The sequence below is a fragment of the Tursiops truncatus genome, chromosome 6, assembly GCF_011762595.2.
Source record: "Tursiops truncatus isolate mTurTru1 chromosome 6, mTurTru1.mat.Y, whole genome shotgun sequence".
Taxonomy (NCBI): Eukaryota; Metazoa; Chordata; class Mammalia; order Artiodactyla; family Delphinidae; genus Tursiops; species Tursiops truncatus.
In genome coordinates, this window is record NC_047039.1 from 32,906,161 (window position 1) to 32,921,856 (window position 15,696).

At 38.7% G+C, this 15,696-nt stretch overlaps 1 protein-coding gene across 8 annotated transcripts in view; it reads right to left on the bottom strand.

Annotated features, from left to right (window-relative positions):
• The window catches only part of NTRK2 (neurotrophic receptor tyrosine kinase 2), a 385,135-nt gene that overhangs the window by 289,252 nt on the left and 80,187 nt on the right, over positions 1 to 15,696 (bottom strand). For all 8 annotated transcript variants that reach the window (XM_073806010.1, XM_073806011.1, XM_033857885.2 and 5 more), the window contains 2 exons: positions 9,965 to 10,000; positions 6,838 to 6,938 (listed from right to left, as the gene is read on the bottom strand). In XM_073806010.1, the coding sequence (XP_073662111.1) occupies positions 6,838 to 6,938; positions 9,965 to 10,000 (137 nt within the window). The remainder of the gene's footprint in view (positions 1 to 6,837; positions 6,939 to 9,964; positions 10,001 to 15,696) is intronic.

The following is a 15,696-nucleotide window of genomic DNA, read 5'->3' on the forward strand; positions in this document are numbered from 1 at the left end:
AATGAAGATTATTTTCACTCATCTTGCCTTCCAATGACACTACTATAGATAGTTCAAACATCAAGATATGCCAATTGGGGGCTTAAATTTATCATTTGGGTTCAAAAGAGAAAACTGAAGTTGGTATATAATTTTTAGTAATTGGAACACATACACATCTGTGGGCTTAACACATGTTCCTTGGATTCCTTACATATGCAAACAACGTTCTCAAACCAAGAAACATTAAGTGGTTTGGTATGAGAGTAAAAACTGAAATAAATGCGTAAGGCAGGAATTAGAAAACATTCTTCAGTTGATTTAACACAACAGTTTTCCTTGTTATTTCAATGCAATGCATATAGTCACCTGTGGAAATGTGTGTGTGGTGTGTGTCTCCAAATACTGGATGTGCATATTTTGAGTTGCAGTTAAGTTGTATCTATTTATGAGCCTCCTGGTCCCACTGCATGGCCCTGTTTTAAATATCCATCACATCTCTTTATCATTGCACCAGACACCTAAATCATCATCACCCCACTTCTAATCCCTCTCTTCTGCAACCCATTCTATAGTGTTCATCATTAGTCTAATCACCTCCTAGGTGCCAGGCACTATTCTAAGGACTAGGGATACAGCCATGAAAAACACTGAGTTGCCTATACTAAGAATCTTACTAAAGAATCAGGGAAGGGAAAAAGATATTGAACATGTAAACAAATAATCAAGGTAATTACACACAATAATAACTGCTCAGAAGAAAATGAAACAGGGTAATGGCTGCTGCTGGTCACTCTAGCTAAAGCTATGTGATGACTATTGGGAAGTGCATACCTTCTAGAGGGAACGGCAAATGTGAAGGCTGTGAGACAAGAGTAAGCCTGGAACATGCAAGAGAGTATTTTAAAAAGATAGTTGGTAAACAGTGAAGAGAGTATGGAGATGAAGTCAGAGAGACAGACAAGGTCAAGATATGTAGGGCCCTGTTAACCACCGTGAGGAGTTGGTTTCTGTAACAAAAGTTTTATTACAATGCATTGGGAAGACTCTGAGAATGATAATAAAAGAGTGATCACTCAAGGGAGAAGGCTCAAGGGTGGTGTAAGAAGATCCTAAACTCATCTCCTACCATGGACACAGCAAATCTTTCAACTAAATATGAAATAATTCCCTCAGAAAGGGACCTGAAAACTAGATGAACAAAGCCTCCACTTGTGCCATCACAAGTATAAAATGGGGGAATGGGGAGTAAAAAAGATAAAGCTTTGGAATGTGTTCAAATTTAAGTTGCTACCAACTTAAAATAGGCTACTACTTACATAGGATGTTATATGTGAACCTCATAGTAACCACAAGGGAAAAACTTATAGTAAATCCAGGAAAAAAATGATAAGGGAATCTAAACATAACACTAAAGAAAACCACCAAAACACAAGGTAAGAGAGAAAGAGAATAAGAAAAGAACAGAAAGGAACTACAAAGACAGCCATAAAACAACTACCAAAATGACAGCAATACATACTGGTCAATAATTACTTTAAATGTAAAAGGACTAAATTCACCAATTAAAAGAGCAACTGAACAGATAAAAAAGCATGGTCTATCTATATGTTGCCTCTAAGATACTCACTTCAGAAGAAAGAATACACAAAGACTGAAAATGAAGAGATTGAAAAAGATATTCCAGGCAAATGGAAAAAAAAGAAAGCTGGAATAACAGACAAAACAAACACAGTAATAAAAGACAAAGGGCATTACATAATGATAAAGGGGTCAATCCAGCAAGAAGATACAACATTTACAAATGTATATGCACCCAACACAGGAGCACCAAGATACATAGAGCAAATATTAATGTACTTAAAGGGAGAAATTGAGAGTAATGCAATAATAGTAGGGGACTTTAACACCCCACTTACACCAATGGATAGATTATCCAAACAGAAAATTAATAAGGAAACATCAGACTTTGACACATACCAGATGACCTTACTGGACATACAAAGAACATTCCACCCAAAAGCAGTAGATATACATTCTTCTCAAGTGCACATGGAAGATTCTCCAAGATAGATCACATGTTAGGTCACTAAACAAGTCTTAATAAATACAAGAGGATTAAAATCATATCAAGCATCTTCTCCACTGACAATTGTATGAAACTGGAAATCAATCACAAGAAAAAAATGGGAAAAACGTGAAGATTAAGCAACATGCTACTAAACAACCAATGGGTCTTTGAAGAAATAAAAGGAGAAATTAAAAAAAAATACATAGCAACGAATAAAAACAGAAATACAACATACCAAAATCTTTGGAATGCAGCAAAAGTGGTTACAAGAGGGAAGTTCATAGCAATACAGGCCAACTTCAAGACACTAGAAAAATCCCAAATAAGCAGTCTAACTTTACACCTAAAGGAACTAGAAAAGGAATAACAAATGAAGCCCATTATTAGTACAAGGAAGGAAATAATAAAAATCAGAGCAGAAATAAATAAAGACTGAAAAGTAGAAAAGATCAATAAAACTAAGAACTGGTTCTTTAAAAAAATAAACAAAATCAATAGAACTTTAGCTAGACTAATAAAAAGGAGAGAGGACTCATATATAAAATCAGAAATGAAAGAGGAGAAATAACAATGACACCATAGAAAAACAAAGGATCATAAGAGATTATCATAAACAATTATTTGCCAAAAAATTGGACAACCTAGAACAAATGGATACACTCCTAGAAACACAATTTTCCAAGAATGAATTATGAAGAAAAAGAAAATCTGAATAGACAAATTACTAGTAAAGGAATTGAAACAGCAATCAAAATTCTCTCAACAAACAAAAGCCCAGGACAAAAGGGCTTCAATGGCAAATTCTACAAAACATTCCAAGAATATTTAAGACCTATCCTTCTCAAATTCTTCCAGAAAATTGAAGAGGAAGGAAGCCTTCCAAACACATTCTACAAAGCTAGCATTTTCCTGATACCAAAACCAGACAAGGACACCACAAAAAAAGAGAGAATTACCAGCCAATATTCCTGATGAACACAGATGCAAAAATCCTCAACGAATATTAGCAAAACATATCCAATAATGCATTAAAAGGATCATACACCACAATGAAATATAATTTATTCCAGGGATTCAAGGATGGTTCAATATCTGCAAATCAATCAATGTGATACAGAACATTAACAAAATGAAGGGTAAACAATCACATGATCATCTCAATAAATGAAGAAAAAAGCACCTGACAAAATTCAACATCCACTTATGATAACAACTCAACAAAGTGGGTACAGAGGGAACATACTTCAACATAATAAAGGCCATATATGACAAACCCACAGCTAACATCATACTCAGTAGTGAAAAGCAGAAAGCTTTTCATCTAAGATCAGGATCAAGACAAGGATGCCCACTCTTGCCACTTTCATTCAACACAGGGTTGGAAGTCCTAGTCATAGAAATTAGGCAAGAAAAAGAAATACAAGGCATCCAAATCAGAAAGGAGGAAGTAAAAACTGTCATGATTTTCAGATGACATGATAAAATGTATGGCATTTCTATACACTAATAATGATCTATCAGAAAGAGAAATTAAGAAAATAATCCCATTTACAATTGCACCAAAAGAATAAAATAACTAGGAATAAATTTAACCAAAAGTGAAAGACCAACACACGGAAAACTATAAGACCCTGACGAAAGAAATTGAAAAAGACACAAATAAGTGGAAAGATATTCCATATTCAAGAACTGGAAGAATTAATATTGTAAAATGTCCATAGTACCCAAAGTAACCTACAGATTCAGTGTAATCCCTATCAAAATTCCAATGGCATATCTCATAGACCTAGGACAAATAATCCTAAAATTTGAATAGTACCACTAAAGAACCCGAATAGCCAAAACTATCATGAGAAAGAAGAACAAAGCTGGAGGTATCTCACTCCCTGATTTCAAACTGTACTACAAAACTATAGTAATCAAAACAATATAGTACTGGCACAAAAACAGACACACAGATCAAGAGAACAGCAGTGAGAACCCAGAAATAAACCCATACGTATATGGACAATTAATTTACAACAAAGGAGCAAAGAACATACAATGGAAAAAGGATAGTCTCTTCAATAAATGGTGCAGGGAAAACTGGACAGCCACAAGCAAAAGAATGAAACTAGACCACTATCTCATGCCACACACAAAAATTAACTCAAAATGGATTAAAGATTTGAATGTAAGACCTGAAACCATAAAATTCTTACAGGAAAACATAGGCAGTAACCTCACTGACATTAGTTTTAATGTTTTTGTGGATCTGAATCCAAAGGCAAGGGAAACAAAAGCAAAAATAAACAAATGGTACTACATCAAACTAAAAAGCTCTGCACAGTGAAGGAAACCATTATCAAAATAAAAATTCAACCTCCTGAGTGGAAGAAGATATTTGCAAGTCACATATCTGATAAGGGGTTAAGATCCAAAATATATAAAGAACTCATACAACTCAACAACAGAAAAACAAACAACCAATTTGTTTGTAAAAATGTACAGGAGATCTGAATAGACATTTTTCCAAAGACATACAGATGGCCAATAAGCACATGAAAAGATGTTCAACATCACTAATTATTAGGGAAATGCAAATCAGAACTGCAGTGAGATATCACCTCACACCTGTTTGTATGGCTATTATTGAAAAGCAAGAAATAACAAATGTTGTCAAGGATGCTGAGAAAAGGGAATCCTCATACACTGTTGGTGCGGCTGTAAATTAGTGCAGTCACTATGTAAAACAGTATGGAGATTCCTGAAAAACTTCAAAATAGAACCAGCACATGACCCAGCTATTCCACTTCTGGCTATTTATACAAGAACACGAAAACACTAATTCAAAAGGATATATGCACCTGTATGTTCAATGCAGCACTATTTACAATAGCCAAGATGTGGTAACAACCTAAGTGTTCATCAATAGACAAATGGATAAAGAAGATGTGGTATATATACACAATGGAATATAACTCAGCCATTAAAAGCAATGAAATCCTGCCATTTGTGACAACATGGATGGACCTTAAAGGTATTATGTTAACTGAAATAAGTCATACAGAGAAAGACAAATACCATATGATTTCACTCATTTGTAGAATCAAAAAAAAAAAAAAAAACAAGCAAACAAAGAAAACAAAATAGAAACAGACTCATAGATACAGAGATCAGATTAGTGGTTACCAGAAAGGAAGGGAGCTGGGGGTGGGCAAAATGGGTAAATGAGGTCAACTGTATGGAGACGGATACCAACTAGACTTCTGGGGCTGATCACTTTTTAGTGTATTCAGATGTTGGATCACAAGGTAGTACAGATGAAACTTATAAAATAAAAAACTTATTTAAAAAAGTCACTCAGGCTGCTATATGGAGAATGGCCAGAAGATCACAAGAGTGGGAGGGGGTACAGGGTAGGAGGCTGTGGCAGTCATCCAGGAACAAGCAATTGTGGCAAACTTTCTCGGCAAAGGGCCAGATGATAAATATTTCCAGCACTGCAGGCCATACAGACTTTGCTGCAACTACTCCACATGCCCCTGTAGCGCAAAAGTAGCCACAGATGATATGTAAATAGGCATGACTGTGTTCCAATAAAACTTTATTTATGGACACTGACATGTGAATTTCATAAAATTTTCATTTGTCACAAAATGTCACGCTTCTTTTGATTTTTTTTCAAACCACTTAAAAATGTAAAAACTATTCTTAGCCTGTAGACTGCCCCCAAACAGGCATAAGCCAGACTTGGCCCGAGGGCCATAGTTTGCCAGCCCCTGGGTTAGCCTGTGGCTGAGGCTGGGGAGGTGGGGAGATATGGATGGGTTGGTGGTTTACAAGGAGGCAGAACTCACAGGATGTTAGACTGGGCGCACAAGACAGGGAGGAAAAGAAAAGAATGGAGGAATCTGCTGGGTTTTGACCTGAGCAGCTGACAGACCAGCCCTGCCACACAGTCCTAGGGAGATGCAGCCCTGCTGCTCACTCACGCTCCCTTCAATGCTCCTCCCTGCGCCATAAAGCTAACTACCTGGCACTGTGGTTCAAGACCTCATGGCCCTGCCTCGGACCACCCTCCCTCATATGCCTTACCTTCCAAGCAAGAATGCTTCCAGACTGCAGGCTCAGGCTCACACACCCAAAATGCCCTGCCGTTCGTTTCCGCTATGTCCAAATCCCAGGCATTCCGCACAGGCCATGGAAAAGGCCACCTGTCCCGCAAAGACTCCTCTGGCTCTCCCAGCAGGAAGGAACAGGGCGCCTGCCCCTCTCCTTCGCTCTCTCGCATTGCCTTGCTCAGCCTCTGTTTGTAATTTAGGTGCTAATATTCACGTCTCAGGTCTCTGACTTAATTTAAGTGTAAGCTCCAAAGGGACAGATACGTGTTTCATTCGTATGTTTATATCCCCCCACGGCCTGTCCCTTCCAGAACCTACTGGATTCCTTACATTTGGTGGGCACTGAAATTTTTATTAAAATATTTAAGGAGACAGGTGTGGAGACAGAAAGAACTCTACATGTCCCTGAATGAGAAAGCTGGTTTCTTGCTCTTCTAGCAATAATTTTTTAAAGGACAGATATTTAAAACAGGAATCACCAGCAGTAGGTCACAGGCTATATGGTACCTTTATCACTCTCTTAAACCCTTCCATTAGTTTCTCCACACTTCAACACTCTATTTATAGCTGCACAATAAAAATGTTTTGTTGAAAGACTCGCACTGAAGCAGCTCCATTCCTTCAACATTCAAGCATCCAAAATGCTCAGAACCATTCCACGAAACACTTAAGTATCCCACTCACCGAGAGATGTTCCCGACCGGTTTTGTCAGCAACATCTGTGGAAGGGATTTCATTACTTCTGTTCGTGGTGTCCCCAATGTCATTTGCCGCAGTCCCATAATCTTAAATTGGAGAAAGGGGAAAAAGAAGGAAGTATGAAGTTGTCATTAGGCTGCCAACAAACATGAGGCCACAGTACAACCCAGAATGAAGCAAGACAAATTACAAGATTCCAAACCACTGACAGCGTGGCTGGGGAGAAGCGTGACCCGCCGTTGGGTTAAATCCATTGCAGCGTTAGGACTGTGCGATGCGAAAATTATATTCAGCCCAGATCTTTACATCATTGTTTTGTTTGGTCAAATTCCAAGCCAGGTCTAGGATTTTTCTTTGCACATAAGAATATATTCCTTTTTTGATAAAGTATTTAATGAAAATACAAAAAAGAATCGATCATGTAAGAGTCAGATTTACAGACCTCGAAGGGTCTTTGGAAATCGAGTCTAACCACAAGTTTTACAGCTGCAGAATGAGAGCTAAGGGATGTTAAATGACTAGTCTAAAGTCAACTGGCAAGAAGGCAACAGAGCCTAGACATGAACCAGGCTTGAAATCAGCAGCTCTGATTTCCGAGGCAGAAGCACTCAAGGTAGAATGTGGAATCGGCACCAATAGGGAACTTGGGTCCACATCTGAACTTTTTTGAAGAGCTCTGAATTGCCAATATATCAGTTTCAGAATTAATGTGTAGGGAACTTCACCGATACAACATTTAGAATTGTGAGGGTATGTTCTCAGTTCTCAAATGCAGTTGCTCTTCTGAATCAATTTTAGTCTACAGGGATCAGGATATAAGTAAATGATTTTTTTGTAGACAAAGTTTTTATTAACATATTACATATAAAAGTCATAAAAAGTTTTTGGTAAGCTTATTGCAGACCATGTTGTTTATAAATTTTTGTATTTTTATTCTAAATAGGTATGGTGCCTTCAATTTCCATCCTGAACAAACAAACTCATTAAGGCAGCCCTAGCTAATCTTCCCTTGGTAGAATTATCAAGCTGGCCTTAGGGCCACCAATTTAAATTATAATTTTACTAGCAGAGTGTTCCTTTGAATGTGAATGAAAATTAACAGAAAAAGCATGTATTTTCTATCTGTAGCTGTTTTCTTTTTAACTGCAAAACTACATTCTCACCATTTTCATTTTGAATATATTAGAACTTATTAATATTTCAATCAAACAGTAGGAGATATCATTTATTTGCTTATTTTCCCTTTTCATATTATATCCAGCTACTCATGCAAAATTAAACCACTAAAATATCTATAGTTTAATATCATGACATTGTAGCCCAAAGATCCAAAGTGTGACCTGAGACCAATGGAAAGATGACATTTTTAGAGTCTTAAAAGTTATTGGAAAGGAGTCCAAAACATAATTTTAAAACTGAAAATCACAATTCAAACATATTTCTCTGTGACACAATTTGACATACTTTCTTTAAGCCATATCAGAACAAATAAAAATAAAAATACACAAATCACATGCACAAAATTATCCAAACCACAGTTTGGAGGAAAGATGGCTTAACATGCATAAAGCAGGTAAAGACAATGTAATTCCCTAGTTAAAATTAGCTCAAGTTAAATATACACACGTACAATAAACATACAGAGAATTGTTTTATATTAAAATTATAAACTATATTTATATTAAAAATATAAATATACACATTTGTCAAGGCGTGTATATAAAATTAAAGAATAGATTTTATAGAATAAATATATAAATGTATCTTTTTAATCAATGTAAGTTTTAATCAATCTTAAATTTCAAGCCAAGTCTTGAAATTTAGCCTGCCACTTCCCCAAACGGAAGCCTCCTGGTGATGAAGGTGGTTTGAAAACTGTTAAAGATGGATTTTCATACCTAGTAAAACAGCCCTGGGATTCAATTAAAATAGCAAAGTAAATATAAGATATTTGGTAAGCTAATATAGTGAATCTTTGGGTTTCTCCCTTTCCACATTCCTAGAAGAACCCCATTTTATTCAAGGGGATCAAGCACATCCTCTGGGGAGCTGATCGAAACTCTAGGCGTGGGTCTAGCTAGTCAAGGGTAATCCAGCCCTCTTCTCAGTACTGGAGGCAAAAATGGACCATGACCCAACTGAGTCTTGAATCAGATACAGGAGGGCTTGGTGGAGGTCTCTGGGAAAGTTCTCTTTCTTCTGGAACACTTTCAAAAGCTCTTCCCTTTCTCTCATCAATGTGAATGACTCATCTTAAAACCGTAAGAGAAACCAGCCTTCAGTGAAGCCAGTACAATGGGCAGGAGAGTGCAGAGATAAAAAAAAAACCTGGACCCCTGATGACATGGTTGAGCTGCTGGTTTCACCAACCTTAAAACGTGCCCTGGGGCTTCCCTGGTGGCGCAGTGGTTGAGAATCCGCCTGCCAATGTAGGGGACACGGGTTCGAGCCCTGGTCTGGGAAGATCCCACACGCCGCGGACCAACTAGGCCCATGAGCCGCAGCTACTGGGCCTGAGCATCTGGAGCCTGTGCTCCGCAGCAAGAGAGGCCGTGATAGTAAGAGGCCTGCGCACCGCGATGAAGAGTGGCCCCTGCTGGCCGCAACTAGAGCAAGCCCTCGCACAGAAACGAAGACCCAACACAGCCATAAATAAATAAATTTAATTTAAAAACAAAAAACAAAAAAAAAACATGCCCTGCCTCTGAGGCTCCTGTGTATGAGCCAGCCTTCCTCATTTTGTAAGAAACATAATTTTGAATTGGCTTTACTGTCACGGCCAGAAACTGATACACCTCCCTTTTCTTGGTAGTCATGGCTTTTAAACAGGTAATTAGTTCCCAATTATGGAAACAAAATGTCTGTTGCAGCGCAATGGATTTACTACTTCCAAGAACAAGCAGGAGAGAGAAAACGTTATTTACAGGCATTGTAAATATCAAGGGAAAACAGCCATCAATACTGAATGATTTTTGAAATATTATTTTGGCCTATGTCATGCTTGAAGTATATATTTAACTGAGCTTAAAGTTAGTTCTTCTTTTAATTGTTTTATTTCATTTTAGACAAACATTTTGAAAAAAATACAAAATACAGACCACAGGATAGCTACCTTCATAAATTACATCAGGATAATTTGGGTTTGCACCTAAAAAGAAAACAAAACAAAGATATCTTGTTAAGTATGCATTTGAAGTTAAAAAATTACTAACTTATACTCACTAAAATCAGCTAAATATACATTGAAAGTTTTCTAATTGAATAGACTATTTTATAGGACAGGGGAATAAAATCTGAAATTCTAGGTTTGCTTCATGTTAACCTTGTTGCTCTCTCCAAGCCCACAACCTCCATCCCTCTTCCAAAAAAGGAAAGAAAAGGATAAACAGAATTTACAAATCACTTTAGCAAGAAAATATTCAACAATCAATGAATTATGACCATTTCCTTTTTTTAAAACTGTTTATATTAAACACTTGGTCATTTTAACTGTAACTTTGGTATTTCTATTCCAGAAACAGATCATTTCTATACCACTTTTGTTATTCTCTGATGATTTGGGGGTTACTTTCAAACTATGTTGTGGCAGGTCCATTTGTATTCACAAACACGTTATTAACCAGCCTAGATAATAATACCTAAAGCACAATTTTGCTCTCCACTTGGTCTTCAGGGACATTTCTATGACAGAATAAACTCTTTTTTTTTTACCCTAATACAGCATAGAAAAACAAATGTACTTTCTCTACTGAGATTATAAATAAATGTTATATCACAGAGAAATTCAAGAGTATATCATTTAATTATTTTGGATGTGTCGTTAGTCTCCAAGATGGTCAGAATATTCATTTAAAAATATTACTAAGAGAATCTGCAAAAAACGAAAAATTTTTTAACTTTTTAAAATCACTGTCAAAAAGAGCAGGTGAAGGCTTCCGGGAAGATGGCGGAAGAGTAAGACGCGGAGATCACCTTCCTCCCCACAGATACATCAGAAATACATCTACACGTGGAACAACTGCTACAGAACACCTACTCAACACTGGCAGAAGACCTCAGACCTCCCAAAAGGCAAGAAACTCCCCACGTACCTGGGTAGGGCAAAAGAAAAAAGAATAAACACAGACAAAAGGATAGGGACGGGACCTGCACCAGTGGGAGAGAGCTGTGAAGGAGGAAAGTTTTCCACACACTAGGAAGCCCCTTCGCAGGTGGAGACTGCGGGTGGCGGAGGGGGAAAGCTTCGGGGCCGCGGAGGAGAGCACAGCAACAGCGCTGCGGCCGGCAAAGCGGAGAGATTCCCGCACAGAGGATCAGGGCCGACCGGCACTCACCAGGCCGAGAGGCTTGTCTGCTCCCCCGCCGGGGCGGGCGGGGCTCGGAGCTGAGGCTCGGGCTTCGGTCGGAGCACCTGAAGAGGACTGGGGTTGACGGCGTGAGCACAGCCTGCAGGGGGTTAGTGCGCCACGGCTAACCGGGAGGGAGTCCGGGAAAAAGTCTGGACCTGCCGAAGAGGCAAGAGACTTTTTCTTCCCTCTTTGTTTCCTGGTGCGCGAGGAGAGGGGATTAAGAGCTCTGCTTAAAGGAGCTCCAGAGACGGGCGCGAGTCTCGGCTAAAAGCGCGGACCCCAGAGACGGGCATGAGACGCTAAGGCTGCTGCTGCCGCCACCAAGAAGCCTGTGTGCGAGCACAGGTCACTCTCCACACCCCTCTTCCGCGGAGCCTGAGCAGCCCGCCACTGCCAGGGTCCCGGCATCCAGGGACAACTTCCCCAGGAGAACTCACGGCGCGCCTCAGGCTGGTGCAACGTCATGCCGGCCTCTGCCGCCGCAGGCTCGACCCGCACTTCGAGCCCCTCCCTCTCCCCGGCCTGAGTGAACCAGAGCCCCCGAATCAGCGGCTCCTTTAACACCGTCCTGTCTGAGAGAAGAACAGATGCCCTCCGGCGACCTACACGAAGAGGCGGGGTCAAATCAAAAGCTGAGCCCCTGGGAGCTGTGAGAACAAAGAAGAGAAAGGGAAATCTCTCCCAGCAGCCTCAGAAGCAGCGGATTAGAGCTCCACAATCAACTTGATGTCTGTGGAATACATGAATAGACAATGAATCATCCCAAGTTGAGGAGGTGGACTTTGAGAGCAATATTTATGCTGTACAGCTTTGCTTCCACCATTTGTCCTAGGGTTCTATCCATCCGTTTTTTTGTTGTTGTTGTTTTGTTTTGTTTTTATTTTTTCCTATTTTTTCTTAATTATTTTTTTATTTTAATAAATTTATTATATTTTATCTTACTTTATTTTATTTTACTTCATCATCTTTCTTTCTTTCCTTCCCTCCTTCCTCCCTCCCTCCGTTCTTCCTTTCCTTCTTTCTTTCTTTCTCCTTCTACTAATTCTTTCTTTCTACCTTTTCTCCCTTTTATTCTGAGCCTTGTGCATGAAAGGCTCTTGGTGCTGCAGCCAGGAGTCAGTGCTCTGCCTCTGAGGTGGGAGAGCCAACTTCAGGACACTGGTCCACAAGAGACCTCCCAACTCCACATAATATCAAACAGAGAAAATCTCCCAGAGATCTCCATCTCAACGACAGCTCCCAGCTACACTCAACGACCAGCAAGCTACAGTGCTGGACATCCTATGCCAAACAACTAGCAAGACAGGAACACAACCCCACCCATTAGCAGAGAGGCTGCCTAAAATCATAATAAGTCCACAGACACCCCAAAACACACCACCAGATGTGGACCTGCCCACCAGAAAGACAAGATCCAGGCTCATCCACCAGAACACAGGCACTAGCCCCCTCCACCAGGAAGCCTACACAACCCACTGAACCAACCTTAGCCACTGGGGACGGACACCAAAAACAATGGGAACTACAAACCTGCAGCCGGCAAAAAGGAGACGCCAAACACAGTAAGATAAGCAAAATGAGAAGACAGAAAAACACACAGCAGATGAAGGAGCAAGATAAAAACCCACCAGACCTAACAAATGAAGAGGAAATAGGCAGTCTACCTGAAAAAGAATTCAGAATAATGATAGTAAAGATGATGCAAAATCTTGGAAATAGAATAGACAAAATGCAAGAAACATTTAACAAGGACCTAGAAGAACTAAAGATGAAACAAACACTGATGAACAACACAATAAATGAAAGTAAAAATACTCTAGATGTGATCAATAGCAGAATAACTGAGGTAGAAGAACAGATAAGTGACCTGGAAGACAAAATAATGGAAATAACTACTGCAGAGCAGAATAAAGAAAAAAGGATGAAAAGAACTGAGGACAGTCTCAGAGAACTCTGGGACAACATTAAACGCACCAACATTCGAATTATAAGGGTTCCAGAAGAAGAAGAGAAAAAAAAAAGGGACTGAGAAGATATTTGAAGAGATTGTAGTTGAAAACTTCCCTAATATGGGAAAGAAAATAGTTAATCAAGTCCAGGAATCACAGAGAGTCCCATACAGGATAAATCCAGGGAGAAATACTCCCAGACACATATTAATCAAACTGTCAAAAATTAAATACAAAGAAAACACATTAAAAGCAGCAAGGGAAAACCAACAAATAACACACAAGGGAATCCCCATAAGGTTAACAGCTGAACTTTCAGCAGAAACTCTGCAAGCCAGAAGGGACTGGCAGGACATATTTAAAGTGATGAAGGAGAAAAACCTGCAACCAAGATTACTCTACCCAGCAAGGATCTCATTCAGATTTGATGGAGAAATTAAAACCCTTAAGACAAGCAAAAGCTGAGAGAGTTCAGCACCACCAAACGAGCTCTACAACAACTGCTAAAGGAACTTCTCTAGGCAAGAAGCACAACAGAAGGAAAAGACCTACAATAACGAACCCAAAACAATTAAGAAAATGGGAATAGGAACATACATATCGATAATTACCTTAAATGTAAATGGACTAAATGCTCCCACCAAAAGACACAGATTGGCTGAATGGATACAAAAACAAGACCCATATACTTGCTGTCTACAAGAGACCCACTTCAGACCTAGAGACACATACAGACTGAAAGTAAGGGGATGGGAAAAGGTATTTCATGTAAATGGAAACCAAAAAAGCTGGAGTAGCAATTCTCATATCAGAAAAAATAGACTTTAACATAAAGACCATTAGAAGAGACAAAGAAGGATACTACATAATGATCAAGGGATCAATCCAAGAAGAAGATATAACAATTGTAAATATTTATGCACCCAACATAGGAGCACCTCAATACATAAGGCAAATACTAACAGCCATAAAAGGGGAAATCGACAGTAACACATTCATAGTAGGGGACTTTAACACCCTACTTTCACCAATGGACAGATCATCCAAAATGAAAGTAAATAAGGAAACACAAGCTTTAAAAGATACATTAAACAAGATGGACTTAATTAATATTTATAGAACATTCCATCCAAAAACAACAGAATACACATTTTTCTCAAGTGCTCATGGAACATTCTCCAGGATAGATCATATCTTGGGTCACAAGTCAAGCCTTGGTAAAATTAAGAAAATTGAAATTGTTTCAAATATCTTTTCCGACCACAACACTATGAGACTAGATATCAATTACAGGAAAAGTTCTGTAAAAAATACAAACACATGGAGGCTAAACAATACACTACTTAATAACGAAGTGATCACTCAAGAAATCCAAGAGGAAATAAAAAAATACCTAGAAACAAATGACAATGGAGACACGACGACCCAAAACCTATGGGATGCAGCAAAAGTAGTTCTAGAGGGAAGTTTATAGCAATACAATCCTACCTTAAGAAACAGGAAACATCTCGAATAAACAACCTAACCTTGCACCTGAAGCAATTAGAGCAAGAAGAACAAATAAAACTCAAAGCAGAAGGAAAGAAATCATAAAGATCAGATCAGAAATAAATGAAAAAGAAATGAAGGAAACGATAGCAAAGATCAATAAAACGAAAAGCTGATTCTTTGAGAACATAGACAAAATTGATCAACCATTAGGCAGACTCATCAAGAAAAAAAGGGAGAAGACTCAAATCAACAGAATTAGAAATGAAAAAGGAGAAGTAACAACTGACACTGTAGAAATACAAAAGATCATGAGAGATTACTACAAGCAACTCTATGCCAATAACATGGACAACTTGGAAGAAATGGACAAATTCTTAGAAATGCACAACCTGCCAAGACTGAATCAGGAAGAAACAGAAAATATGAACAGACCAATCACAAGCACTGAAATCGAAACTGTGATTTAAAATCTTCCAACAAACAAAAGCCCAGGACCAGATGGCTTCACAGGCAAATTCTATCAAACATTTAGAGAAGAGCTAACACCTATCCTTCTCAAACTCTTCCAAAATATAGCAGAGGGAGGAACACTTCCAAACTCATTGTACGAGGCCACCATCACCCTGATACCAAAACCAGAAAAGGATGTCACAAAGAAAGAAAACTATAGGCCAATATCACTGATGAACATAGATGCAAAAATCCTCAACAAAATACTAGCAAACAGAATCCAATGGCACATTAAGCGGATCATACACCATGATCAAGTGGGGTTTATTCCAGGAATGCAAGAATTCTTCAATATACGCAAATCAGTCAACGTGATACACCATATTAACAAATTGAAGGAGAAAAACCATATGATCATCTCAATAGATGCAGAGAAAGCTTTCGACAAAATTCAACACCCATTTATGATAAAAACCCTGCAGAAAGTAGGCATAGAGAGAACTTTCCTCAACATAATAAAGGCCATATATGACAGATCCACACACAACATCGTCCTTAATGGTGAAAAATGGAAAGCATTTCCACTAAGATCAGGAACAAGACAA